The sequence below is a fragment of the Ambystoma mexicanum genome, chromosome 5q, assembly GCF_040938575.1.
Source record: "Ambystoma mexicanum isolate Mex_15411 chromosome 5q, UKY_AmexF1_1, whole genome shotgun sequence".
NCBI classification, from domain to species: domain Eukaryota; kingdom Metazoa; phylum Chordata; class Amphibia; order Caudata; family Ambystomatidae; genus Ambystoma; species Ambystoma mexicanum.
The window spans coordinates 1,052,481,793-1,052,507,406 of NC_090933.1; the positions used below are offsets into that span (position 1 = coordinate 1,052,481,793).

The following is a 25,614-nucleotide window of genomic DNA, read 5'->3' on the forward strand; positions in this document are numbered from 1 at the left end:
GAAAACAAGCGTCTTGAAGTTCTTGCTAATTCTAGATCAATTGACTCATTTATAATCCCTGCTCATCTCATGATGGATTACGGTGGGACCAAACAAAACACAGCTCTCCAGCTTTTACTCAGTGATAGGCAAAAGAAAATGCCAACTTGCTTCAACTTCCACGAATACTAATCAACCCACTAACAACTCTGGCATTGCTGACGCCAACTCTGCTTCTAACTCTCAACCCCAGTCTGTGCCTATTTCGGGTGATGAAAATCCCGGTCTTAGTCCAATAGTGCAGACGTCAGATGCTGTTCACAGTGATACGAATCTGGATCTAAATGATCCCGTTAACCCTGAGCTCACACCTAAAACCTCAACACTTATGGGTTGGTCCAGTGACCCTAAAATTAACGGCTCCTCTCGTTAAAATTGCTAATTTATCTTCAAACTATTTAACAAGATCGCTACTTTGAGGATTCTCAACTCAGACGATATAGAGTGGATCACCATGGCACAATACAACAACCATAGAACGATATGTCAAGTGCATTTTTTGATCATCATAAAATTGATATGGCACCACTGTAATGATCTTATACTTCTTGGTCTCCATATCTCACTCTTTCAATCAGAAGATGATGCACATTCCTTCATCGAATTTCAACCTTCACTCATTGAGCAAGGCATTAGTTCATCTGTCTCTAATGACAAATCTAAAGCAATGAACCTGAAGCTTATTTCACGGTTGCAACTATTGCGTCCAATAGTAAGGGTTGGTCATGGGTTGAAACTTTATTCAAAACTACGATGACTATGAATAACTCATTTTTATTCGTAGTGACACTGGCCTTATATTTCACTCATGGAACTCATGTGGGTTCAACAACCTCTTCTCATGTTTTAAATCACATGCAGTCTTTCATACCCAGTCTATAATTATTATTCAGGAAACCATGTGTCTTCAACATTTTTGTATAGATGTGCATACTTCCTTCATTGCCTTGGCTAAGAAAGGATTTGCAGGGCGCCCTTGTGGTGGGTTGGCCATCTTTGTAACCAAAAATCTAAAAGCTTTCGCCAAGTTGATACACTCGTCTGACGCTTTGTTGGCTATTGAATTTCTTCCTGACACTCATTCTTCTATCACGTATCTACTAATATGTCTTTATTGGAACCGCGCAAACATTTCCTTGACAATGATCTTTGACCATCTCGATACCCTACTGAAAAATGTGTTTCTGCTCAATGCCCAGTATGAAATAATCTTGGGTGGAGACTTTAATTCAAATTGCTTCAAACCATCTAATGAGGCACTTACGCACATTACTGTGCAACTTGATCCTGGTTCCTCTATTAGAGGTCGGAGCTGGATTCACCATCTTGCGACCAAGGATCTCCATATTGTTGCCAACCATAGTAACAAATTCACGTTTACATGGCACAGAGGTATTTCTCAATCAATAATAGATTATTTCTTTGTTTTGTTGAATTTACTCAACATTTCCCAACCCACTACTACAACTGAGGTTGGTTTTAGTGATCATCGGGTCATTTATTTATCTATTTGCATTTATAAAGCGCACATCGTCCCTGGGGCATGGTGGCACTGTTACACAGTACTCACTTGGTGACAGACAAGCATAGCAATGAACATGGGTGACAATATATAGCACAGGCAGATGTAGTACATAGAGTGCAAGAATCTGTTTAGCTGTTACTATGGTTACAGTTGAAAAGCGAGTCTATACATGTTGGTTGGATCTAGCAGAATAGTATGGTTTTCAACATTTAGCGGAATGCAGTGTAGGATCTTTTGTTTCTTAAAGTTGTGGGCAGTGCATTCCAGTTTTTGGGTGCCAGGTGTTGAAAGCTGGACCCTCCAGCTTTGGTCCTTTTGAAGGCTGGCACGTAGGTCTGGTTGGTCAGGTGAGATCTAATGGGTCTGTTGGATTGGTTGAGGGTGATTCTTTCTAATAGGTAAGGTGGGACATCAGAGGAGAGGAACCTGTGTGTGATGGCCAGTGTTTTGAAAAGTATGCGTTCTTTTACCGGTAACCAGTGTGCATCTTTCCTGGCCTCAGATGTGTTCCCTTTTGGGAATACTCAGGGCTGCCCTAAGGGTATTGTTCTGTGTGACTTGAAGTTTGTTAAGGTTTTTTGCCGAGGTGCCCAAGAATAGTGCATTGCAGTAGTCTAGTTTAGTACCTACTGTGGCTCTGGCAATGGATAGACAGTTTTTGGTAGAGAGGAAGGGCTTAAAAACATTGATCACCTTGGTGGTGAGTGCGGCGGAGGAGGCTATAGCATTGACTTGGTGTGACATGAACAGTGAGGCGTCAAGGTAGACTCCTAGGGTTTTTACCGCTGCTGAAACTGATGGTGGAGTTGTCTATAGTAAAGGTTTTGTATTGTGGTGGGAGCTTGTTGAGCGTATCACTAGTGCCTACTATGAGGATCTCTGTTTTGTCCCAGTTTAAGCAAAGGCCGTTGGCCGCCATCCATGTCTGAATAGCTGAGTAAATCTTGGTTCGTGCCGCAGCATCTTGTCCATTAGAGGGAGTAGTACCTGAGTGTCATCAGCGTAATTAGTATATCCTATGTCACGACAGTCAAGCTCATTGAAAAGCAGGAGGGTGAAAATATTATACAGCGTGGTGGCAGTGCATGAGCCCTGCGGGACGCCGCAGTGGATGGTGGTGGGGGACGCGCATGCGGAGTCGGAGAAAACTTTCATGAGTCTACGGTTTAGGAATGAGGCCACCCAGACAATTGCTTCCGGTGAGAAGTGGGCCTCGTTTTTTAGGTGCATACCTAGAATATCATGGTCGATAAGGTCAAAGGCAGCAGACAGATCTAGGAGGAGGAGAAGTGCCGGTTTGCCTTTGTCCATGATGTCACAGAGTTGTATTTTAAGATCGAGTAAGGCGGACTCCGTCCCGTGTCCTGGACGGAAGCCTGACTGTCTTTTGCCTAAAATGTGGTTTTCTTCTAGATAATGCTGGATTTGAGTGTATGCAACTTTGTCCAGTATCTTAAACAAGAAAGGGACGGTGGTAATGGGCCTGTAGTTATTGGCAATTTCTGGGTCCAGAGTGTTTTATTTTAGATGGGGGTGCTCCCAGGCTTCTTTGAGGCTGTCTGGGACAGTGTTAGAGTTGAATGAGGCGTTAATGAAAGATTTGAGAAACGGGGCGAGTTTTTCTGCAGTCTTTGACTAGCATGGCTGGGCAGGCATCTCCTTTACAGTTGGAGGGCCTAATTATTTTCACAATGCCTCTAAGATGGCCGCCAGCTTTTAGCAGGACGATCGGCACGAAAACGAGGCTGATGTGCCAGTTCCTAAGCAACGCCAAGCTTTTTGCCCAGAAGCCCACACCGGCAGGCGGAAGCCGCCCCCCAACACCCGAGAAGGCCCTCACTGAAAAGGCCTGTTTATTCGCCTGTTTGGTGCATGTGAGCGCTACACCCAACTTACATCACCAACTGAAACTGAACTGCTGTGCTGGAGCCCTCACACCCGGAAGAATCTCCAGCTGCACCAGGGAGGAGTAGGAGCTCCTTCCACCCACCACAGAAGTAGCAGGCGATAGGATTGAGGCCCGTGTGCTGTGCCAAATATAAGGTAGGCCAGATGCCTCTCCCAGCCGCACTCTAGATCTTAAGTAACATGATTGTTTTCTCCACCACCGTCAATTGCACCTTAGCATTCTAACCTGCCAGCTTGTGCCTTTAGATCTGCGCCCTGGCACCCTGCTACCGTCCTCGCACATGTCACTTTCAACTTTGCAGCTTAGGCACGACCTGGAACTTAGCAGCTGCCTTACGGCTCCATTGGCTTAAGTGTCCTACCCGAACCCAGGCGCTACCCAATCCAGCCTATGTTCTATTCTGGACTCAGACCCTGCCACACTGTATCATGTGCTGCACCTAGGGTCGCCAATAGACCACACCTGATTTGTGCCTTCTGATTTGTGTTGTGCTTATGGTTGCCAATAGACCACACCTGATTTGTGTTGTGCCTTATGGTCGCCATTAGACCAAACTTGATTTGTGCCTTCTGATTTGTGTTGTGCCTTATGGTCGCCAATAGACCACACTTGATTTGGGCCTTCTGATTTGTGTTGTGCCCTATGGTCGCCAATAGACCATACTTGATTTGTGCCTTCTTATCTGTGTTGTGCTTTATGGTCGCCAACAGACCACACTTGTTTTGTGTTGTGCCTTATGGTCGCCAATAGACCACACTTGATTTGCGTTGTGCCTTATGGTCGCCAATAGACTACACCTGATTTGTGTTGCACCTTATGGTCGCCAATAGACCTTACCTGACTTGTGCCTTCTGATTTGTGTTGTGCCTTATGGTCGCCAATAGACCACACTTGATTTGTGCCTTCTGATTTGTGTTGTGCCTTATGGTCGCCAATAGACCACACTTGATTTGTGTTATGCCTCTGATTTGTGCTGTGCCTTATGGTCGTCAATAGGTAAAACACTGCCCTAGTTACTTTATGTACCCCAATGTGTTTTTGGCTGCACTGTGACTCTCGCATTTAGGTGATACACTGCCCTAGTTAGCTCATCTGTACCTGCCTAGTCTGCCACCACTTGTACTGGCCAGTTGCCTGCCTACCTAGGTCCCAGCCCATTTGTACTTGCCTAGATTACCCAACTACCATTATGCGGTCTCTTAATAGATTGCTTAGACTTCCCTGTTACCGAAGTGCTATAACTTATATAGTTACACGCCTTTGCACGCAGCACCAGTCTACACTTATAGCCCGAACTTGGACTTGCCTATCATCAACTCCTTCCTGCCCATGACCATAATGAAAATCACCCAATACCAAACTTTACACCTTGCACTGAGCCTCCTCACCACCATGGCACTTGCATCCGCTGCCTCATACCCTCCTAAGGACAGAAACGTGAGATTGAGGGCAAGATTGTCCCGTTTTCATGAACCATTATCCCACCACAACTATAGAGGCTATATCGATCTAGCAAACAAACGTTCGCAATACTTCAAATCTGCCACTCTCCACCCTGCCCCCATAACTACTAACCAGTCACCTTCACAAAGAGTCACCCCAACTAAAAATAAACTACTTCCCTTGACTAAACCAACTAGCACCCTATCTCTAACTGGATCTCTCATTAATGCCAGATCCATGGTAGCCCACGCCACAGAGATCTCGGACACTCTAACCAATGAGAATTTAGACCTACTAGTCATAACCGCAACATGGCTCCATGAGGCGGCTGGCCCTGCCATCATGCTAGCTATACCTGACGGCTACCAACCACTAAGAGTCGATAGACCCAACACCAAAGGAGGTGGCCTAGCTATCATCCATAAGTCTACCTTACCTATCAGATTAGCTACTACCTTGCTATTTCCATCATGTGTACTCCTTACTGCTAAACTTCACCTTTCTTGTAACCGCACCCTCACCATGTATGTCATCGACAGACCACCCGGACCACTAGGAACCTTTGAAGACGACCTAACAAGTATCCTAACTAATAATACTAAAGACCACGCTCAAATTCTATTACTGGAAGACTTTAACCTGGGCTTTAATGACTGTAATGACAAACACGCCCTATCTATTGCCTCACTTCTGAATGACTACGTCCTAACACAAAAAGTCTCCTCCCCTACTCATGCCAAAGGCAGGACCCTAGACTGGGTTGCTGATCGGAATTGCAACATTAGCATTACCAACATAATGCCACAATCCTGGACTGACCATTATTTAATTGTATACAATGCCTCACTTGACCTTATCCGACCCAAACCTATACTTATGGCCCCACCACTCCCTACCAGAAGTAAAAAAGACACCACAGCAGAACAACTCCTACCCCCACCTCCTCCCTACTCTCGACAATCTAGATAACATCACAGACCCGACGTCGCTTGTGGAAGCCTATAACAGCACGATGATCAAGGCACTTGACTTGATTGCTCCTACCAAAATACACAAAAGCAACACAACTTTGTCACCTAAACAACTGGTTCACACCACACTTGAAAGCTGCAGTCAATTTGGCAACACTCACCCACTGAGGAGAACAAAATTAAATTAGCCACTCTCGCCAAACAGTATAAAAAGGAAATCATAAGCACTAAAAGAAATACCTTTAATGATAGAATATCTAAGGCCAAATCAGATACCAAGGACCTATTCTCCATCCTCCGTGAAATGGAATCACCCATACCCCTGACTGATAACATTCCTAAAAATAAGCCCTGGTGCACTCATATACAAAATGCCCTGGCGGGCAAAATTAGCTTGCTCCAAACCAAAATTGCCAATAAAAAAGCTTCCCTGCTCCTGCCAACGGAGCCTACACCTCAGCCACAGCTCCTTCCAAACCAGCCTAACACCCCTCACCCATTTAGCTTCAGACAAATATCTATATTGGAGACAGAAAAAAATCATACTATCTCTAAAGCCCTCCAACTGCAAAGGAGACAATTGCCCTGCCCAAATTATAAAAGATGCAGCTATAGACCTAGCCCCCTTCAACTCTAAACTCATCAATGCATCCTTTAAGTCTAACCTAGTGCCCAATAACCTCAAATAATCTTGGGTGCTCTCCTTGCTAAAAAAACAAACACTTGACCCCACAATATCAACAAATTACAGACCTATCACCACTGTCCCCTTTCTGCTTAAAATTATTGACAGAGTAGCGTACCTGCAAATTCAGGACTACTTAGAAACTAACAATCTACTAGGCTCCTGGCAATCTGGCTTCCGTACCCTTCATGGTACTGAAACAGCCCTGATTGACCTCAAGACCCAAATTGACGAGTTGAAGGACAATGGCAAATCAGCTATGCTACTCCTCCTTGACCTATCCGCGGCCTTCGACTTGGTAGATCACGCAGTCTTATGCAATCACCTCAGCTCCACCGCTCATTTTTCAAGTGATGCCATAACCTGGGTACAATCCTTCCTTGCAAACCGGACAATGAGAGTCTTCTCCCCCCTAGCAGCAGCGGGTCCCACACAAGTTTCATGCGGTGTCCCTCAAGGATCATGTGTATTTCCGACGATGTTAACATCTTTACTAAGCCCCTGTTTGACAAGTTGGACAGACTGGGTATCATCTACACTAATTACGCAGATGACACTCAGATCCTTATCCCCCTTTCGGGCAACTTCTTGGAAGACACGGCCTTAGTAAATAAGATAGATGGCATCTCACGGCCTCTGCCTGAATGACGACAAGACTGAGTTACTGATCCTCGGCTCAGAGCAGGCCATCAAAAAACTTGACCCAAACTATGCCTCATTCAACATCGACAATGTCATCAAAGTGATGCCTGCAGTCAAAACCCTCGGGGTCTATCTCGACTCAGCGCTCACCTTCAAGAAACAAACTAACTCACTAGCATCTTCCACTGCATATACTTGCAAATTGATCCGAGCATGTAGACCATTTCTAACTGAGACTAGTTGCATTACATTAGCTAATGCACTCATCATATCCAAGTTGGATTACTGTAATGCTCTATATGCAGGATCTAACAAGTATATCCTCGATAAACTCCAAACTCTCCAAAACAACACTATTAGAGTAGCTTTAAATATTCCTAATAGAGCTCATATCTCCACCTCTAGGAAAAATATCCACTGGCTAAAAATCAAAGACAGGATTGCCCTCAAAACACTCTCCCTCACCTCCAAATGTCTTAACAATATAGCTCCCCCTTACCTGGTAAACAGAGTCAACAAGAGAACTTCAAACCGTCCTACTAGAATGACTAACGCCTATACCTTAGTGGTGCCTAGATATAAAAAGAGTACAGCTGGCGGCTCCAGTTTTCCGGTCATAGCTGCGCAAACTTGGAACAAACTCCCTCTGGATCTCAGAATGGACCAACCTTACCCTAGCTTCAGGCGGAAAGTCCTCACCTGAATACGTTCCAATGACACTTAGCTTGACCGTCCCATTGCCACCTGCTCTAGAGACCCTAGATGACTGTAACTATATGAACTGATATCTGGTTAACCAGCTTGAACTGTAGTTTCGCATTTTCTTGTACATGCAACTTTGTTAGTAATATGAACTGTATAACTGTATTTTTCCTGTAACCAAGTTCTCAAGTATCCTTGTATTGTCTGCGCCCAGCTACCCCTTCGGGTTTGGTTTTGCGCTATACCAAACAAACAAACAAACAAATAATCTATTACTTCAAGTTCATTGATTTCCCTGAATTTGAAGGGTGTTATTGGGTCTTTAGCGCCCAATCGCTCTGCGCTAGAGGTGGTCCCCTGCTCTGCGTTAGAGGTTCTTCTCATATGCTGCGTGAGATTCTTGTGATGCTCCTGAATTTTCTTTTGCAAGAGTTCAATTTTGTTTAGTAGGGCATTTAGCTGCGACTATTGCCTTTTTTTATTGTATGGCAAGTATTCTGTAGGTTAATAGCATGGCTGCATTAGGGGAGCTTTGCCATTTGTTTAGTGCTTTGCGTTTTTGGATGCCGAGTTCTTTTAGTTCTGTAGAGAATCATGTGTTGGCATGTTTCACCTTTTTGGCTTTTTTCTTCTGAAGTGGAGCGATAATGTCAAAAGCAGTGCTAATCGTGGATTTGTAGATATGATATGATATATTTAATTTGTATCGCGCTCGTACACAAGTGTTTCAGAGCACGTCTAGGCAAGGGAGGGGAACAAGGGAGTACACAGCACAACATAAAAACGATCTCACTAGGCCCAGTGACATTGAGAACGCGCAAGTGCATGGGAAAGGGAAAAGGGAAAAAGTGCATGGAAGGGGGAGAGTGGAAAGTGCAGAAGCGGAGGAGAGCAGATAAATAAAATAAATAGAAAATTGAGGCAAACTGCGGTAGTGCAGCCAGCAAGTGGCAAGTGATGTGTTTAAGGCAGCAGACTGGGTAAGTCTGAATAAGTGCAGAAAAAGAAGAAAAATGAGAGAGGAGGAGGCTGTATGGGTACAGATACAGTCCCCAGTGCAAGGGGTGGCCAGGAGGCAGTGCAGGAAGGTGGCAGGGTGAGCAGGTACCTGGGCCCAGGGGACAGAGGGTGGCCAGGTGCACAGTGCCAAGAGAGCAGATCAGCAGGGGAGAAGGGGAGAGAAGGCAGAAGCAAAGAGGAAGGTTTTGAGGTGCTTCCGGAACCGGAGATGGTTCTCCTCAAGTTTTAGAGTGGCAAGGAGGCTGTTCCAGAGGGAGGCCCCAGCCGAAGATAGAGATCTACCCCAGCTCGTTTCTTTGAAAAACGACTGACCCTGAGGGAGTTAGAGGTAGAGGAGCGAAGAGCTCGAGAGGGGAGGTATTTGCGGAGGGATAGCTGAAGGTATTTTGGACCCAGGCCCCAGAAAGCCTTGTGGACAATGCAGAGGGTTTTGAATTTAATCCTTGCATCAACTGGGAGCCAATGGAGAGATTTCAAAGCTGAAGAGATACGATCCCAGGGCTTGAGGCCAAGGACAAGTCTCGCAGTCCTGTTCTGGATAAGTTGTAGAGGGCGGAGAGTAGAGGCAGGTAGACTTAGAAAGAGGCGGTTACAATAGTCCAAGCTAGAGAGAACCAGAACTTGGGATACCATGAGCTTCTGGGGGAAGGAGAGGAGAGGCAGAATACCTCTGAGGAGGTGCATTCGGAAGTTTGACTTTTTAGAGACATCAGAGATATGGGCCGAGAAGGAAAGTGTGGAGTCAAAGATGACGCCAAGGTTCTTAGCCTCGCAGGTAGGCGTAGGAGGAGGGCCAAGGGAGGCCGGCCAGAGAGTGAGGGAAAAGGATGGAGATGGTGTGCCGATGAGGAGGATCTTCGTCTTGCTGGCATTCAGACAAAGATCACTGGCAGCACACCAATTTTGAATGGCAGTTAGGCAGTCAGAGATGATAGAGGGAGAGGAGGTGGCCGAGGGCAGCCGGAAAATGAGTCGAGTGTCATCAGCTTGGCACTGGAAATTTGAGCAGAAAATGGCAATGCAGTGAGCAAGAGTTGCCAGGTATTGGTTGAAAAGCCAGGGTGAGAGGTTAGACCCCTGGGGAAACCCACAGGTGGAGAGGATGATGGCAAAGACCCCAGTTGGACCTGGGAGGGTCGATCAGAGAGGAAAGAGGTCAGCCAGGCCAGAGACTGATCAGTGATACCCAGATTATCACAGAGACGGTTGAGCAGGATGGTGTGGTTGACCGTGTCGAAGGCAGAAGAGAGATCAAGAAGAATGAGGACAGAGGGAATGTTAGAATCAAGGTTGGAGAGCAGATCTTCACAGATATTGAGGAGAGCAGTTTCTGTGCTTCTGGCCGCTCTGAAGCCAGACTGGTGGTCATGGAGACAACCAACAGAATCTGAATGAAGGTTAAGCTGAGAGATGGCCAGCTTTTCCAGGAATTTTCCCAGAAAGGGGGTAATGGAAATTGGGCGATAGTTTGCCGGACAGGAAGGATCAGCTGTGGGTTTCTTGAGAAGACGATGCACAAGGGAGTGCTTCAGAGAGGGGAGGGGAAGGATCCTGAGGCAAACGAGTGGTTGCAAAAAATCAACAAGGGCAGGAGCGAGGGTGTCAATGTGGTCCCTTGATGTTTTTGGAGGAACAGGGATCAACCTGTTTTGACAAGGCTTTCATAGATCGGACTTGTCTAGCGACCTCGTCAGGGGAGAAAATAGGAAAGGAAGAGAAGGATGGTGGGGGCGTGTTTAAAGGGGGGTCTCCAAGCACAGACTGAGAGGGACTAGGAGGGGGAGGGGAGGCGAGGTTGGACAGGATGTCCTGGGTTTTAGAGATAAAGTGCGAGGCAAGGGTATTGCAGAGAGCCTGGGAGGCAAGAGGAGGGGAGGAGACTGCTGCAGGGTTGGCAAGCTCCTTGCAGATTATAAAGAGTTCGGCCGAGTTGTTGGATGCCGCAGAGACACGGGCTTGAATGTGGGCTCTCTTCTTAGTGTGGACAGAGAGTCGGTATTGCCTTTGGAGCAGGCGACAGGCCAGTTTGTCAGATGGTGAGCAAGAAGACCTCCATTTCCTCTCAGCCGCCCTCCACTTACGTTTAAGTGTAGCTAGGTCGGAATCATACCAGGAATTGCACTTGGCTTTGGACTTCAAGCGGATCCTCATGACAGGGGCAAGAGCATCAAGAGTATCAGTGATGGAAGAGTAGAGAAGGGACAGGGTTGTGTCGGGGTGTGAGTCAGCCAGGGGAGGAGAAGGGGGAGAGAAGGTGGCAGCGAAAGCCTCAGCTGACACACGCTTCATAGGTCGGATGTCCAAGAAGGTAAGTGGAAGTGTTGGGGTGTGGTTGGCTTGGGGAGAAGAGAGTGAGAGATGGGAGGAGAGGAGGCAGTGGTCACTCCAGGAGAGAGGAGTGGTCAGAGGAATAGAGAGGGGGAGGCCAAGGGAGATCAAGACATCAAGTGTGTGTCCTGCAGAATGCGTCGGGCCAGAGGGGAGGATAGAGAGGGAGAGGGCATCGCAGAGGTTGCAAAAGAGCAGTGATGAGGGACAGTGAGAAACGAGGTGAATGTTGCGGTCACCAAGGAGGAGGAGTTGAGTGGTTGAGGCCAGGAGGGAGGAGGAGAGGTCGGCCCACTCAGAGAGAAAAGAGGTGATTTGCCCGGGGGGCCGGTAGAGAGTAGCAAAAGTAAGAGTGGCTAGGAGAGAGTGAAAGCCTGCAGACAAGGCATTCAAAAGAGGAGTAAATCTGAACGGGAATGATAGTGGCAGAAATCCACTCAGGAAAGATCAGGGCTGCACCCCCTACAGGTCGAGTGGATCTGGGTGAGGAGAGGATCTTGTCAAAGCTTGTGACAGAGCTAGCCGTGAACCATGTCTCCGTAACATCGAGGACATCAAGGTCCAGTTCTTCAAGGAGGTGGCAGATGTCAGAGGCATGTTTGATAGCAGAGCGAGAGTTGAGAGTGGCAAGATGAAGAAGGTTGCTGGCCTTAAAGACCTTCCGGGGAGGGGTACAAATCAGAGGTACGCCCTGCGGAGTTGTGGATGTAGCCTGAAGAGTTGCAGAGGAGGAGGAAAAAGTGGGTAAGGTAGCCAGGGAGTAAGAGGAGGGGACAGCTGGAGATGAGAGGAAGTTGATGAGGCGAGGGAAACGCCTATCGAAGAGGAGGAGATTGGCCTGAGGACCTTGGACCATGACAGTGCCATTTAGGTAGACATTAAGGATGACTCTGGAAGAGTCGAAAGAAGCCATGAGGACATCCCAGCAAGTGCCACCATTAATGGGAGAGGAGGAGACAGGACAAAGCACAGAGATCATATGGGGGGGTCCATAGATCCTGCGAAGGAACAACAAAGAGGATGTCGGTGAGGGTCTGTCTGGAAGAGGCGCTGGTATAGGTATCAGCGATGGGGAGTCCAGGGTTGGAGGCCAAGATATCCTTTTTAAATTTCTTTTTTCCAGACTTAGTGAGAAGGGAAGGGTAGTTGATAGAGAAGCAGTTGGAAAAGATGGGAGAAACAGAAAGCGCCATGAGTGGATATGAGAAGAGGCAGAGGGAGGAGTAAGCAAGTAAAGCAGTATTGAACAGTCACTGGGCTAGCAGGTTACAATCAATGGCCAAAAGTTAAATGCAGAAATCCACTGAAGTTGAACTTTCAAGTAAATGCAAAAATACACCCAAGTTTGACTTTCAAGTAAATGCAAAAATACGCCCAAGTTTGATTTTCAAGTAAATGCAAGAATACACCCAAGTTTGACTTTCAAGTAAATGCAAGAATACACGCAAGTTTGACTTTCAAGTAAATGCAAGAATACACCCAAGTTTGACTTTCAAGTAAATGCAAGAATACACCCAAGCTTGACTTTCAAGTAAATGCAAAAATACACCCAAGTTTGACTTAAAAGGTAAATGGGAATTTAGAGTGGTAGTCAGATGGTAGAGGTGAGAATAGATAAGCTTCACATGAGAGCATGACAGGAAGAGTTGAGTACCCTCTGAGAAGGGAGTACAGGTAAATCAAGGAGGGAAGTAACCCAAACAGAATATGGCAAGAGTGGCATGGCAGTCCAATAGTCCAGGGAAGCAGCCTCAGTGACAGAGGGTTTGGCTGTTGCAGAATCTCATGATGCAGCCTGTGAAGTAGACAGAGAAGCTGACGGGGACCTTGGAAAGTAGACCTTTGAAACAGGGGCCGGCTGAAGCCTGCCGGTCCCCCGATTGGCTTGAAGACAAAGCGAACAGCCAATCACTGCAGACGATGGAGGGAAGCACTTTAGATACACAGCCAGCCTCATGCAAACAAGGAGGCTAGGCAGCCATGATGGAAAACCTCAAACACACTGTGAGGCAGCAGGAAAAATCCATTTCATTGAAATGAGTCAGTGAAATTTAAAGCAGCAGAAGGTTAGAACACAGTGTAATTTCTGAAATTAAAATGGTTTGCCAAGTGAAAAAAAAGCTTTTTTCCCGATTTATCGTTTTTCTTTCTAAAAGCTTTTTTTCGTTTCTGGTGCTGCAGGGACAATGGCAATGCACCTACCTGGTGCAGAAAGCGTCCGTGGGCCCAACAGATCAGGAAACGTAGGAAGGGTGGGAGCTTCAGAAAGACCTTGAGCTCCATAGGATGTAGAAGGCAGAAAGCAGGGAAAATCAGTGGGCCATGGAGAGATGTCTGCAGTACCGGTGGGTCTGAGGATACGGGGAGGTTGGAGGTGAGGGTACCTATGTGGGGTAAGATCCTTTCTTTGGTGATGTTTTTAGCACTTCTCGCCAGGGTTGGGGGGACAGGTTAGGTTTTTTGGTATTGGTCGCATCAGTTGGGATGAAGAAGTGTATGAGAAGATGGTCCGACCATGGGGTGGGGAAGATAAAGCTGATGTCAGTATCACAGTTTTGGTTAGCTATCCAATCGAGGTTACGCCCTTTGCAGTGCGTGGGGGCGTGACTTTATTGTTCAAAACCTTGTTCCTGTAGGGCCAGCGCAATGGCTTTGGGTGTTCTGTCCTTCTTGTCGTTGAGACGAGGTTGAAGTCACCTATGAGGATTGTCTTTGATGTGGTTTTTAGGTTTTCAGCTAGGAGGTAAATGAGGATTTCATGAAAGTCTAGTAGTGGGCCTGGTGGGCGGTAGGCAAGGTTAAGGGTGATGGTGGTGTTAGAGGAGAGGGAGAGCTTTCCTGCAACTGTTCCCTCACAGATTAGATGGAGTTTGCCTGTCTTGTAGGTGGTCCTTCACTATGAGTGCTACACCTCCGCCTACTGTGGTGAGTCGGTCCGGTCTGATGGAGTATCCTGGTGGTATGGCCAATGTGAGGGCAGGCCCGGCTGCGCTATGCAGCCAGGTCTCATAATGGCAAGGATATCGAGGTCGCGGTTGGCGATGAGTTCGTGGATTTCGGTAGCATGTGGTGGAATGGATGGTAGCTGTGGATTGCAAACATCTTGACTCTTCTGCACAAATTAATCTTTTAGAGGCAGAGCGGCCTCTTGTGTCCATTCACTGAAATGTTAAATTGTGCCGAGGACTCATTTTGCAGCTCAAGGATACTGTACTGTTTGATGAATGTTCATCCTATTCAGACAAGGATATTAAACGCATAGACGAGAACAATAACTTAATCATTATTTTCCCGCTCACTCAAATATCTAAAACATAAAAATGTGCGCTCTCAACCTCATAAACACAACTTTTTCCAGGAGGTTGTGACCTTAAAACGGGGTAAAAACAAAAGATTAAGGGAGATTACAAGGGAGTTGCATTCTTTCGCAAGCTATACAAGAATTAAAAAACACATCATCCAGACATATAATAATACTCTTAAGGCTGTATATTGCCAGCAATCAGGCAACGATTTACCATCTTTGCAAGCACAATTCAAAGTCCATATGGTCAATGTTAAAAGGTGTTTCCACTAATTCCCCGGTCACAATGAACTCATCCATCTCAGCTGAAACTTGGACACTGCATGTGGCTCACGCATTTCAGGTTCCTGCATCTCATACCATGATTGCTTTCCATATTGCAAAGGTTTCCTCAATGGTCTGTGGAAGACATTGTATTGGCAATTAAGAAACTTAATTACTCTAAAGCAGCGGCCCGGATGGGTCAATGGCTTGCGTAATTAAAACCGATGAAGCTTTTTGGTCCGGTATTCAAAAAGTAAAGTTAGAAAATCTCTTTAGTAACAATAGCATTCCTCACTCCTGGCTTACATCTATTATAATTCCAATATACAAAAAAGGGAATCCGTCCAAACCATCCAATTATCGTCCCTTCGCTCTTATGGACGCTTCCTACAAGGCGTTTTCAATTTTGCTACTCAATAAACTGAATAGGTTTATTCGAGACCATGAATCATTTTCTCATTTTCAAACTGGGTTCCACAAGCACATGGGAACTGCCCTTATTGCTACGGTGCTTTACCATGTATTAGAAGCATCCAAGAAAACGACTGGTGGTCCAGTTTATATGGCCGTCTTAGATAAGAGTTCCGCTTTCGATTGAGTAATACGCAACTTGCTGTGGTACAAAATGGCACAGTTGGGTATCGCCTCTTATCACCCACATGATTGCAATGATCCATCGTGATACCTGTTACAGAGGTCACATTAACCAGGAAGGCACCCTCACAGATGAGATCCCCACTCACACTGGGGTCAAGCAAGAATGCAACCTTGCGTAAACTATTTAATTTTTATCTCTGTGATAGGAACACAATCTGGGAACAAAAAAATCATATTTCCTATCAGGCTAGGTCATCTGTGTCTGCATTGGTTAGCTTTCACAGACTTATCTTTCGACAAGAAGCCGCATGGTCTTCAAAATAAATGTAACTCCTTCTCTACCTATACCGGTCAGCACAACGTACATGCCAACACAGCGAAATCTAAATTTATAATGTTTGCTGGCAGAAAAAAGATTCTCTCTTTCAGATGGACACTAGATGGTTCACCCTTCGTGCGGACAACTTAATTACGTTATTTGGGATGTGACCTGTCTGATGTGTCATCATTAGCAAAGTGGCAATATTCACTAAAGCAGAAAATAATACCACTGTGTTAAGGATTTGAATCAGGCGACACACACCTTGGTCTCAGCCTAGTATGTAGCACACAACTGAGATGCCTTTCTCTTTATTTCATGCAGATTTGAGATGGTACACAACTCGACTCACACCCCTTTTTCAAATACCCCGGGTCACAATGGACCAGGAACCTGGCCGGTTGGCGAAAATGCATTATTGTATTTATTTTGTAAAATTCAAAAGTTATCATATAATTTTAATATGGGGCAGCAATCACCAATGGGGTGATAATTACAATGAAAATGGAAGCAATGCACTTGGTTGACCTTCTCCTGGAACATATACAAACACAAGTAAATAGGAGCACTTTTTGAATAAGGATAGATAGCACCCAAGGTAAGGTTCCCCCTGCAACGTTCCCTCAACCCCCAATCAGATTCTGGGTGGATAGAAAGAAGCAGCAGGTAGTCAGGAATAAGGGGCAGAAAACAGAATCAAAATCCAACCTTCCCTCACAGAATGAGAGGCAAAATCCCTTTGCAAAGGCACGAAATGACACTCAAGGCCTCATTCCCAAACTGTGTCACATTCCCATGCTGTGTCAGAGGGATGTGGATCACAATCTAGAAGCCTCAATGAACGCCGAAAGCACACAATCCACTTCTTGCTCAACGGAAACCCATCCCCCATCATTTTCTTAATCGTGAAATGACACAACAATAGAATTATTCCTGGACATGATTAACTTATCAGTTTGCATTTTAACTATCCTCCCTGCCAAACCCACAGATGCTCTAAAGCCATTGATTCACCATAGGCAATAAAAGATCAGTGGTACAAGATAGGAATATTCACAGGCAAACTAGAACCTGTACAATCATAGGGCAGTAAAAAACATATTGTCCTGTAAAGTAATGCAAAAAAGGTTCCCCATGTGCTGTGCAAAAAGCAGGTTGAGCCGCTAACCATGAGTGAAAGAGGGATACAACTTACTAGATTCTTTTCAACCATATTCGTTTAGAGGGGCTTCAGATTCATCCCATTGCATGGAAATGCACCATTTGGTGCAAACACAAGGTCAATTTGAAATGGCATAGCTTCCTCCGATCGTCAAGCCGGGCATCACCCCGCAGGAGAATAGAAAAGGGGTTATCTGGGTCCTTATCTCAGCAATGGCAGTTCTGATCAATATCCAAATGCATCTCAGATGTGGACATCCCCATGGACTATGCCAATATGAACCCACCTGTTTGCAACCAATCAACAGTTCTTCGGTCACGTCAGTTCTAGTTCATTTAGCTTATGGGGACTATAGTACCATTTAAACAACAGCTTATACTGGAGTTCAGCTATGTGTATCCTCATGAAGAGGTTATTTCCACCCATCTCTTGGTTACTTCCCACTTGTTTTCACCCACCTGAGTACCCAGATCTTTTTCCCATCTCTGAATATAGGTGTTGTTCTTTCTCCACCTTCCTCCTCGATAAGTCTATGCCTAGCTGAGATAAGACCTTAGTGGAGGAACCACCCTATAATGGCCTTTCAAAGTCCTTCATCAACGTACATGCTCTTGCTTTCACCGAGTCATGGAGGGCCCAATGGACAACCTTTGAGCATTGTAGTCTGTCGCTTTACAACAGTCCAACGTCTCTGCTGTATATTTCTAAGGGTTGTATTGCTCTACCCATAAACAGATCTCCCAATGTCAAGCATCTCCCCCTTTTCAATCTCAAAAATGTTCCCACTTCGAGCCCTTAGAAATGGGGCTGCCAAATAGCGTCATGCAAGGAGAGAGAAATGTGGTCACTGTGAACTTTCTAATTAATACATTCCATACACCTCAAGCTTGAATTTGGTGATGGGTTTGAGCAAAGGAGAACATACTGTAACACCCAGATTTCAACCAGAGTTGTTCACAGATATGTTTGCCTGCCATTGTTTGCTCTACCTTTAAGTTTCAGCGTGTATGCATTCAGCCATTCCACTTATCTGTGTTCCCAGAAAGTACCTATATATGTGTATGGGAAGCCCACTGCTCTCTTGGCTTGAGATTTAAGCAAAGGTGACCTGTTCACCAGTCCCCCACCCTCTCCATATGAACCAAACTATTTTGTTCTGGTTGTCTCGGATTGCATCTTTCAGGAAGCTTACTGGAATCCCTTAAAAGAAGTACAAAGTTATTTCAAGCATATTCATTTCACAATCTGAAAAGTATATTGTCCAGTTGATTTACTATGAGATTTCCTTGCTGAGAATCACAGTACAACTGCTAGGGTCTACTACTCTTGGATTACTGAAAGAAATAAAGTAATCTATGGTTTCCTCCCCAAGTATAGGTGTGCCCTATACTGTATGTGTATACTAAGGTCTGACTTACCTAGAAATACTTTTAGGTGTTCTAAATAAGGTCTGTGCTTTGAGCTGTGTATTTAAAGCACAGTGTTGTGTTTTTATAATTGGTTTATATGTTTTATGATAGTACTTACTTAGCCACAAATCTCTTGGTCTGTTAGTATATACAAATAAACCCTTTAGTGAGTCAGTGTTTCTTTGGACCATTTGTATTACAATTTCTTTGGACTGATTCTACAGCCCTCTCTCCCTCCTAAAATAAGCCTGGTTGCTCCATCTACGCTACCATGAACTCAGGTGGTACAGCCTTATGCTAAGAGTGGAGTCTTGTACTGCCTCAGTTGAATGTTTTTACTAAGCCCCTCGTTGGACTTCAGAAAAACTACCCCAACAGCAGTGCCCAAAGATGAATCATCTAAGGGCAGGGTCTGCCCCACCTCTTTAAATAGGTAAAATGCTACAGCGAATTGGGGCACAGAAAGCCTGTTGTTAAGGGTCCAAATGAGGATGCTGTAATAAGTGCCCTTTGCCCACTGATGTCAGACCAAGCAATCCTTCTCTGAACAAAGTGGGGTTGGGGCGAGAGACAACAAATATGGGAGCTCAAGCAAAATTTCAAGGGTTGAGACCCATCTATGGTTTCAACCTCTTTTCTGGGCTACTCCAACTCCCTCTGTCAAAACGTCTCCTGTAATCAGAAGCATGGCTTGCGGTGACCATTGTCATGACAGGACTGTGTTTGAAGCACTGGTTGCCAGGGACCTCCAGGGCAGGTTTCCTGTTCCCAGGAGGAAGGTGTTGACCCTCCTCAGGGGATCAAAGACAAGCTACCTGGGTGGACCGAACATATTGTTGCGGACACACCTAGGCAAGACAGCTGATACACATCATGTCCTTTCATACATGAATCACTGCTCACCAAGCTGACAATAGTATGAAATCCAAAGGTCGTGGCTGTATAACGATTGTAATCTCTGTAGTAGTCGTATCATAACCAGACATAGCTTATATTTAGATATTAATAACTGCCACCAGGCTGTCTGGGTTGCACAATTGTATTATGCTCCAGTGCTGACTGTTATAAATACACCTCTGTCTAACATGATCCTTAATCCTGCCACAATGCCACTATAGGGTACCTTACAGGAGTTGTCAGGAGACGATCACAGCAAGGTACATGTGTCCATTACACTTTTCTGGCATGGAGCATTCCGAAAGTGGGATCGGATAAGCTGATCTCACTTAAAATAAATAATTACCTACATCATTTCATTATTATAAATAAATAAAAAAAACTCAGGTTAGCCCACCCTCACCAGATGGCATTCTGTATCAGTGCCATGCACACATTAAAATGGGTTCAAAATCTCACTGGTTGCCCTCTATGTAATCTAGATCTGCGTGAGCATACCTCCTCAGCCTTTCACCAACTGCAATGGTTATCAACAATGACCAGAGTGCAAAACAAGGCACTCTGCATGGTACACAAGATGGCTTTAGGTGCCAAACCATAATTTCCGGCAAGTAAACTCACTTGGGTAATTCCATCAGGCTCCATTAGCAGCTACAATGGAAAACAGCTAGAAACTCCAGCCTCAGTCATGAAAGAAATAGATTTTTCTGTCAAGGTACAAGGCTTTGGAACCCTCTTTTCCCTTGGCCTTTAGGAAAAAGGATTATCTTCCCCATTTTTATAAGTCACTGAAAAAAGGGTTGAACCAAAGCTACATAGTTTTCTTTTTCCAAAAAGTGTACATGGACTTAACAAGTATCCATAAATAGATATAGAAGGTAAAGCCTGTCCCTCTAGCCTAACAAAAGTGGGCCGGCTGTCAGTCAAGGCCCACATTCTTCTGTTTCTGCCTAAGCTTCTTTGAAGCTGCATTCATCCCTGAACAAGTGGAGAGGGTATCCTGTCCTTAACCATACTAGTAACCAGCTCAAAATCACCCTCACAGAAAGTTTCCACTTGTGCGTTCTTCTCCAGTATCTGGAGAGAGTCAAGTAGAAAAGCCTCATAGGGCTGCCTGAAATCATAAACTGAGGCAACGTCACACGTTGGGATCGCAATGGGTCCTAAATAGTTTAAAAAGTGTTCCCTGCTTACCTTTTATAGGCCCCTTGTCTGTAAATGGGAAGCTCATTTGATGCAAAATTGTTGTGCCTGCCACCATGTTCGTTAAGGCTGTAAGTACCTTGTTGGGAAAGATTTCTCTTTTAGGCAACTTTCCCTCCATATTCTATGGACCCCAAACTTTTTTCTTTTGTTTTTGAACCTGTCCTGACTTTTTACAGTCGGTGAAGCCTGCAGCTTCACTCCCTTGGCCTGTTGCTAATTTGTCATGGGGAAAACTATCAGTCCTTCAGACTATGAGTACTGGGAAACCATGCGTTATACATCTCCCACAAATCTTATTTAGGTTATTCAATGTTGAGATTCTCATTACATTTATAAAAATGGAATTGCATCCTATATGATCATTAGTATCTGTTAGATATACTGTATTTTAAGATTGATAACTGCTTTCAATAAACGTATGATGCCATTACCATTTATGGGCATAAACATTCTGACAACTAATAAATAAACTTGTTTTGGTTTCTGCACAAACTGCATATGTAAACATGTTGTCGTCTCAGGCCCCATTTGAATGTGCCTTTAGCTGTCATTCCCATACCTGGAAAAAACCACCATAAACATGCTTTGTAGTCTCCCAAGCGAGTTACAGGTGTCAGATTCATATACAGCAGGAGGGCCTCCATCTTTTATGAAAATAAATACTTTTGGAGAAAACTCAAAATGACTCCTCGAAGTCCCTCACTTCAGTTTCCCTTTTGCCTTTTTACCAGATTGGGCAACTTTTTAACAATGCACACAGCATCTTACAATGCAGTGAAGTGGTGATACTTTTGTATCACCCTAGTCTTTTACACTGGGGATTTTTGGCTACTTTTATATGTGCCTAAAGTCAAGCTGGTGGCAGCAGATACATTTTTACAATTTTTGCAGTATTTTTAGTGTGCACATTCACGTTTACCGTATCTGGCTTTTAAACGTGGCTAATGCCCTAAAATGTCTGTGCTACGAGATGGTTTGCTTGTTCTTTGGCCATATTGTTTCTTGCCCATCTTCTTGCCTTCTCAGGTCAGGAAATCCCTTATATGGCCATATATTTGCTCAGGGAAAGCTGCTGTTTGCATGCTACTGCACAGCATATGTGTGTGGACCCAGAAAGTGGGTGGGACTGTCTGGTCCCACTGCACATCTGTGGTTCCAGAAAGTCTGTGTCTGTGCATGAATGAAACCCACAGTGGTCCCTGATTGGACCAATGATGGACATTTAAATGGTGCAGATCCTTGCCATTGGTGGGCTTGGACTTACTTCCAGCTAGGATTTTGGATGATAAGAGGACTATTTCAGCCATTTCTTCAGATCAGAGTTGGAGCCAAGTATCCAGATCAAGAGGCATGGCATACCTGACTGCATTTGGCCCGGTGAGGCACTGCTGGACTACCTTTTCTACAAAGACTCTGCGGTGCTTCAACCCTTGGACTGGTGGGACCAACCAATCTTGATGCCTCCTCGAGATCCAGCTGCCCACAGCCCTAAGAATAATCGCTGGAACATTTGGTGGACCAACCAGCTCTCCACTGGGCTACCTCGACAGAAGAGTCCCCATTCTTCACTTTTTTCACGAACTTAGGTGGTCACCAACACATGCCACAAGTCACCTTCCTGCCAAGATTCATCTTCCCAGCATCAAGGGAGCCTGTCCTAGAAGATCTTTGACCACGACTGGAGAGACACCTGCTGTCGCCTGTGTGTGCTGTCAATGGAACTAGCCTTGCCCTGTCTGGTGGAGTGTCATGGAGAGGCCTGCATCTGTGCCTGCTGCATTTCGTCGCTGCAAAGGGCTGCACTGAACTCCAGGGCGTGACCGGAAGAATCGTTGCACCTGCAGCTCCAGGGCATCTTCTACTCGATCCAACGGTGGGAAAACCTACCTCCAGCGACTCCCAGTCGACCTGCCTAGTCACTTGGAAAAATCAGTCAGGGGGGGGGGCGAGTACTGGCAAAGCATTCAGCCGGCGCGGTCTCCCCTATAATAAACCTTAGAATAAACATAGGTTTATTGCATTCTTTCGTTTTTCATCGTTTTATCCGAAAGCTGTTCTAAAGGATGTGAAAATAATCTTAATTACCTGCAATGTTTTTGACAAGTCTCCTGGAAGTTTCCCACCACAAGAACGGAAATACCTGAGTATGAGCGTGTTATAAATAAAATATCATATCATAACTCTTCATACATCTGTCCCCTCTCCTCAGAAGCAGCTCTGTGACTTTTGGACACAAGGCCCCCTTCAACACAGTGACTGGACTTCTGAAGTTAGGGTATCATTCTTGTGAACTGGTTTTACTTGCATTACCACTTATCTTCTTTCAGTTGAATAAGTTATTGTATGCATTTCCACAAAACTAAGGTGACTGTATATATGTTTGATAACCAAGTGTGTGATAATACTATAGTTTTCAATTTTGTTTTGGTGTTTGGGCCTATAATAGAGTATTATTGTACTTATCTGTCTAAATTGAATTAGTGTGCTTCACTGTTTGGACTTATTGTGCACCCCTCACCCCACTCACTTTTCTCCTGAGACTAAGCCTGTACCCTCTCCCATGCTTACCTTCATTGGGTTTGGCTAACCTCTCAGAGCACCCCTGTTTATCAGAACTAGGGTCCACCAGATTGTAGAAATCCATTTCAACACACCTGAATCGGGTAGTCGCAGCTTTTAAAATGACTCTGATCCAAATCCCACATATTTGTCCTATAACTAAAGGCATACTACCTTGACCCAAGCTTCCTGAGCGCCTTGACCCTTTTGTTCTTAGAATTAAAACATCTGACATTCAACCATTAAACATTATGACAGTCCTGTAAAACATGTAACTAACAGGTTCGCTAGAGGTTCCTTCAAAAGTAAAGCACCACTAGTCAGACCATCACAAGGTCCTGCAAGGTCCTCGATAACAAATACCCCCCAACTGACCTGAGCGGCCTAAACTCCATCTCCCTCCGTTCCCAACCCAAACTCATCAACAGTAGGCCTGACATTGATCTTTCAAGACTTCAAAAAAATGTTTGGCCATCAGAAGACAATCCAGAGACAGAACCCTTTTCACCTTAGACTTTGTTTTAGAATGCAAGGGCTACCATAGGATTTCAGACACAGGCACTGTTCGCTTTGGACATCTTTACACTTGACAGACCCTTAGCTTTTGATTGAGGTTGGGAAATACCTCCTTGATTAAAGACAGTGAGGAATTTTTCAACCCCTTTATCATTTAAAAAAGTTTATGCCAAACACCATGAGTCCTCTGTGTCCGCATCTCATTCCTGACTCCCAACAATACCCACATTAAATTCCTTTTCAGATGTTAAGCCATTAACCAGGCTAGAAAGGGCCAGTACCCCGTTGGATACAGGTCGCAGCGTTCCACGTGGCAAGACCATAAACATGTTGGCAGTCCATTAAACACTATTACGCTTCAGTGATTATTTGACTACTAATTCAATGGGATTTGATTTAATATTCAATAGGTGTAGCGCAAGTAGTCAGATTGTTGAATCTATATCCTGTCCTGCGACCTTAGGCTTTGGTCATATTATTAATCTGACCCACGCTTGCCTACCAACGTTATAAAGAATGTAGTTCATAAAAATGTCATTTCAAGTCACAAACTTTGGTAAACTGCTCAACGCCGTACTAGCCCTCATGCATTAACTAGGTATGCTAGTGTACTCTCATCCTACAAAGAGGAGGGTCCCCAGCCACAGCAGCTGCCATGACTCCTATGCCACTTGTTTGTCGACTGAATCAGAATACGTGGGCGTGATGGGCACAAGAGTGGCTCCCAAGGACTCCATTACAGATTGATCAACTACAGTGCGCCCAGGCACATGTGAGTACATTTAAGGTACTGAGAGCACCCATAATGGGGGGGTTGAACTTCATCCCCAACCATAGATCGAGCACAAAACACATTGTCAAGGAAGTAGGGGCACCTATAAGGGGATCAAGGAACTGAGAGGCTGCCCAGCGCCAGAAGCCTTAATATGAAGCAGCCACTCTCCTTGCCATCTTGGTTGCTACCCTTTTATGTTGATGTTAGTAGACACATCTGGAAAGGCCTTCATAATTTGACTTTGCTTCTTTTAAATTGTATCTCTCCATGATAAAGCACTTCCAGCTGAGCTAGGTGTTGCCAATCGGCTACAGCTATCAAACCAGAACCAGGCTAGAGTAAAAGCCCTTGTGCAGTACTACCAGCTGGAGCACACTTGTTTGAGTGAACTCTGGAACTGCAACCCTTGCGACTATCTAGCTCTCTCTATTGCTACAGTACAGAGCTTTTTTTATATTAGGAATTCGGAGCACAAAGTAAACCAGTTTTTTAAAGAATCAACAGCTGAGAAATAGTTCCTAAATTCATCATAAAATGTAGAATACATTTGAAAAAACTACAGACAAACATAACAGAAAATGAATCCAAAAATATTAAAAAAAAAAATGCCAAACACTGAAATCACGTAAGGGAATAAGACAAGAAAGAAAGAGAATGGCATTAACATGAGCAAATCGTGATCATGCGAGTCAACGATGGTAAAGAGGTACAATATTTTAATCTTATACTTTTAAATGATGTGTGATGTTAGGGTACTATTTACGAGTTGTTGAAACATCTGTAGGAGAATCCAATGAGGTAATTAAAAAAGAGGCAGAAGACAAATGGTTATACATTTCTGAATGCATCTTACCTTTTCAAGAAAATAGCTTTGAAAGTTCATAAAGTTGTTGGTTTTCACAATGTTTGGGCAACTCTTACAGCAAAACATTCGCGTGAAGAGAGATTTCATCGCTGGTGGTCCAGTCCACGTACTCACCATGGAATTGGCAATCTACATGACAGCAGGTGAGACACAAAGAAGGCAATATATTGACACTTTAATCCACTCCTTTATTGTTTGTAAGCAAATCATTATTCTGCCTATTAAGAAAGAAACACTGAAAGAATTATATGTTTTCCCTTTAACATGGGGAAATTAGGACTTCAAATTGGTAGTGTTTTTGGCTCATTTAATTTACATTTTATACACAGATGACACTGGGAAATAGGCAATATCAAAGATCTAGAAATACACAGACTTTCAAAGAAACAAAGGAACAAGTTACTTACCTGTAACTGTTGTTCTCCAGCATGGGTCTGGCATGGATTCACATGCTCATGAATACTCCCCGTCGTCAGG

General features: G+C 44.7%; 1 protein-coding gene across 2 annotated transcripts in view; it reads right to left on the bottom strand.

The window, feature by feature from the left end:
• TAF2 (TATA-box binding protein associated factor 2) overlaps nt 1–25,614 on the bottom strand; it is a 2,148,555-nt gene that overhangs the window by 939,389 nt on the left and 1,183,552 nt on the right. For both annotated transcript variants that reach the window (XM_069621552.1, XM_069621551.1), the window contains exon 17: nt 25,126–25,266. In XM_069621552.1, the coding sequence (XP_069477653.1) occupies nt 25,126–25,266 (141 nt within the window). The remainder of the gene's footprint in view (nt 1–25,125; nt 25,267–25,614) is intronic.